The following is a 4,309-nucleotide window of genomic DNA, read 5'->3' on the forward strand; positions in this document are numbered from 1 at the left end:
GTCGTTGGTTTCCGTCCTTTAAATTTAATAAATACCTGAGGGGTATGTGATCTGTAACAATAGTGAACTTTCTACCATACAAATAACATCTGAAATGTTTGTAACAGTTTAAAATAGTATTAACCTTTGTAGTCATATTTCTATTTCCATTACCCTGTATTACATGTTCGCGCATCGTTGAATGCAACCAATATGTTAATTCTCTAGTTACTTTTATATTTTTGTGTTGCCTGCCCGTTTTAGTTTCTCGATCTACCGATCAATGACGTCAGTTTACTGTAATTCGATACCTTGCTGTCATTGGTTTTAAATTCGTTTCCTTTATCGATAAGCATTAGATATTACCATTTATGGTATTGACATATCCATCGGCTCTCGTGGTTGGTTGGAATTATTCGTCGTCGGTTGCATCGTGACCGGAAACAAGAAAGTTAGCGTCTTCTTTTCTCGCCACCTGCTTTAGAAAGACGGTCGATTTGTGATCCCGAGTTGGGGGTGCGTGTTATATCTTCCAGTGGTTGATTTTGGATCGAACACCCTTGCGAAAGCATCTTTTAACCAAGTCAACCCAAATTAATGTTTGCGATTTGTGGCCAACCTTCTATTGTATTGTAATTGATGCCTTGTAAGCTGACCCCTATCTTTAAATGGAGTTAGTAAATTAGGTAAAAGGGGATATCCACTATCACCTAAAAGATAAAAATTTCCACACTTCTCTGCCAAACTTTGGGATAGTGGAGACACTCGAAAAACTCTACTGTCATGTACGGAGCCAGGGTACCCCACAAAAATGTCTCGAATTTTTCTTTGGTGGTCGCATACAACTTGCAACTAAAATAATGTTATGAAGTAGTCATTTGAATGATCTCAACTTACTTGAATTGAATAATAACCCTTTCGGTTAATGTACGAATCGGGGTCTTTTGATGGTTTGTCAATTTTGATATGGGAGCCATCAATAGCCCCAATCACACCTGGGAATCCATTATTGCGAAAATGTGTTTCAATTTCGACCTTTTCATTTTGGGAGGGCCATTGTATTATTTCTGGTGATCGGTTGCTTAAGTAGAATGTCAGTCGTTTAATAATTCTAAAGAGGCTGCTAATTGAAATATTAAACCGATCTGCCACATCTCTAAAAGAAGCTGTCTGATGTCCAACGAACCACAGAAAGATATGTGTTTGCTGGAGTGGTGTTAGTTTCCCATACATGCCACTGTGACGTTTGTTTTGTTCACTTCAAGCAAAATCTTCAGCAATGGCCTCTACAACTGGTCGATTTAGTCTGAAATGTTCGAGGAATTCAACGCCATACTGTGGAACCGTTTCTTCATTGTAGTTTTGATTCTTGGGCCGTATAAAAAGGAAAAGTTCATCGTCGTCTTCATTCAAATCAGAGCTACTAGTGGAATTGTCACTATCAGTGCCAGAAGTAATATCACTCATTCTGTAATGTAGTCTGGAAAACTAAACGATGCATCAAAACAAACTTCGATCGTGCATCAACACTATGACTTACTCAATTTCAGTATAGATAGGTCATTTTACACAAATTGTAATATAATATTGCTATTTTATAAGAAACAAACTTTGTGCAATGCTTTAATTCATAAATAAATAAAGTTATGCTTCCTAATCAGGTGTTAAAACAAATGAACTACAATTATTTGCGCGTGCGCCAGACTAGTGGTTTGCAAATAATTCTCAAATCGGTTTGACGATTTGCAAACGGAAAGCTGACAGTTTGCATTTTATGTAGAAACAAGTTATTCCAACTAGTAGTCCATCGAAAAACTGTGTTGGAACACTTAAAATGTACTGCGCACAATCCTGACGGTTTTAAAACCGTTTAACGTTATGTAGGAACAAACCTATAATGATTAGGTGATTTGCGAATACCTGGAGAGGAAAAAGGGGAAATTGTGACTTTATTGTGGGAATATTCAGTTGGAAAAATTGGCATCACTGTCCTGGTATGTTATGATATATTTCTTGTACCGCCACCTCCTATATGAAGTAATGCGGCTCGCGTGTCTGAGTGGGATTTTCAATGTTAGCTACTTCCAGGTAAATTTCGAAAGCTCTCCTCCATTTTACCCACCGAGTGTAGATCACCATTACAGGCGAAACTCTCTAGTCCTTGTATATGGGACATTTCGAAATAGGTTTGTTTGGATTTGGTAGTGAACACACAATCTTATATATTTGGATCAAGTTTAATTTAAAACAGGCAGTGTTATACAAAAAAATAAATCGGATATATCCGGTTTTGCAGAACTTTTTGAAAAATAATTTTTTTTATACGTACGTCAAATGTGACATTTCGATGATCATATTCAAACAGCTATACTAGCTATTAACGGTATTATATTCAAAATGTATTAAAACAAATATAACATTTAATTTCTTTCACTCAATCCATCCCACACGTGAGACGATCCTTAGGCCGCTGGAAGGGGAAGTCGCTCTAATCGTAACCATGTCCGGCAAGGATTCCTCCACCATGGATCGTCTCAGTTGGACTAGAGCGGGACATTCACAAAGTATTTATTATTTATTTAGCCTGTTGCATACTGATCGTCGTCAACTTCCACGAGCGACCTGCGTCCAATCAGTATATTACCGACCCTTTCAAAAATTCTGGAAAGAGTAGTGTACGAACAATTACATCAACATGTCCACCGATATATCATCCCCAACGTTCAATCAGGATTTCGGCCATTTCACAGTACAAACACAGCACTTCTCAAAATTACTAACGACATTGCTACAGCAATTGATCAAAAGGACGTCACCCTACTGGTACTAATGGACTACAGCAAAGCATTTGATGTGATTAACCATAAATTGCTTCTCGCCAAATTGGCATACTACGGACTTTAAACAACAATTTGCGTCTTGTTTCGGAGTGGTCTGTGGCAAATGGTTTGATTCTAAATCCGACTAAAACAATACCTATGTGTATTGGTGATAAAACTTCACGTGAACGCGCATTAGAGCACTTAAGTGAGCAAATAAAAGTAGGTGGCGTAACTGTTCCGCTTAGTGATGTGGGGACGAATCTGGGGGTGTGGTTTGATAAACATTTAAATTTTGAAAAACCCGTATCTAAAATGTTGCAGGTATCTTTTGCGAAGTTCAAATATATTTATAAATTTAAAAAGGTGTTGTCGTCTTCATTGAAATGGTCTTTAGCCACAAGCCTAGTTATGAGTAACTTCAATTACTGCAGCATTGTATATTACAGTTTTCTTACAAAGGTGTATAGGAACAAAATTCAAATGTTACAAAACACTTGTTTACGTTACTCTTTTAGTATTAACTATAGTGCACATGTTACGCCATATTATTACAAAAACTCAATCTTAAAAATGGAAGAAACGTTTTGTTTACAATACGTTAGGTTTTTATATAATCTACTTGTAAATAAAAGTTCAGGTTACTTATACAGCCAGTTGATTTTGCGATCTTATTTGCATAGCGTGAATACAAGGTTCAAACATTTGTACAATATTCCAGCCCATAGAACTTCAAAATATGAATGTAGCTACTCAGTAGTAGCGCCCACTTTGTTAAATAAATATATTCAAGGGAGACATTAAGAGTAAGAATTTTTTTAAAAATAATCTGAAACCGCAAATGATTGAATTGTACCATTGAATAACTTTGACTCAACGATATTATACTTAACTATTTTCATTTACATCTATTTAACATTATTTGTAAGTTATCTTTCTGTTATTATAGTTTATCTTCTATCTTTTATATTGCACTTAAAATTAAGTTAGTTTAATGTATCTGTACTTGCTGGTGGAGTGGAAGAACAGCTTTGGCTGAACTCCTACCATTTGTGTTTTTCACAATAAACATTATTATTATTATGGTCGGTGTTTCTTGTGAGAACTCAGGTCTAGCCCGGTTAACTAATCTCACGGATTAAAATCAAGTAACGATTAGTGTCTGTGTCTGGTGAAGTTATGTAGGGTTATTGGAAATCTAGGGATAGTATGTAATTCATACTTACCAACATAGCTATTAATGGCCACAATAGTCGACGCTATCAGGAAAGAAGAAAACAAAACAAAAATATCATTATAATAATTCCTGTAATTTTCTTAAATAGAGTTTATTGTGTAAGTGTTTCTTTGGCTTTGCGTTTGGGTTGAATACGAGTGGGTTGTGATAATGTGGTGTGTTTCTGTGAAGAAGGAGTTTTGTGTTTTTTAACTGTGCTAGGACGTGTAACTTTATTAAGTGGACCTGTCTTTGTAGTGCATGTTGCGTTACTTTTATTTATGGTGTTTCTTTG

General features: G+C 35.9%; 1 protein-coding gene across 1 annotated transcript; it reads right to left on the reverse strand.

The window, feature by feature from the left end:
* Nucleotides 1-343: 343 nt before the first annotated feature.
* LOC116182572 (putative nuclease HARBI1) lies at nt 344-1,347 on the reverse strand. Its single transcript, XM_031503106.1, has 3 exons — nt 1,316-1,347; nt 877-1,271; nt 344-831 (listed from the first exon to the last, which is right to left on the reverse strand). Exons 2-3 carry the CDS (start codon nt 1,210-1,212, stop codon nt 574-576), a joined length of 594 nt encoding a protein of 197 aa, XP_031358966.1. The 5' UTR covers nt 1,213-1,271; nt 1,316-1,347; the 3' UTR covers nt 344-573.
* Between the last annotated feature and the right edge of the window lie 2,962 nt (nt 1,348-4,309).

Source organism: Photinus pyralis, unplaced genomic scaffold, assembly GCF_008802855.1.
Source record: "Photinus pyralis isolate 1611_PpyrPB1 unplaced genomic scaffold, Ppyr1.3 Ppyr1.4_unclustered_Scaffold5980, whole genome shotgun sequence".
Lineage (NCBI taxonomy): Eukaryota > Metazoa > Arthropoda > Insecta > Coleoptera > Lampyridae > Photinus > Photinus pyralis.

Excerpts from the sequence above, each read along its gene's own strand:
- LOC116182572 (XM_031503106.1), bottom strand. The coding sequence starts at position 1,212 with ATGTATGGGAAACTAACACCACTCCAGCAAACACATATCTTTCTGTGG. Across the intron at positions 832-876 it reads AGGGTTATTATTCAATTCAA|TTGCAAGTTGTATGCGACCA; the intron begins GTAAGTTGAGAT and ends ACATTATTTTAG.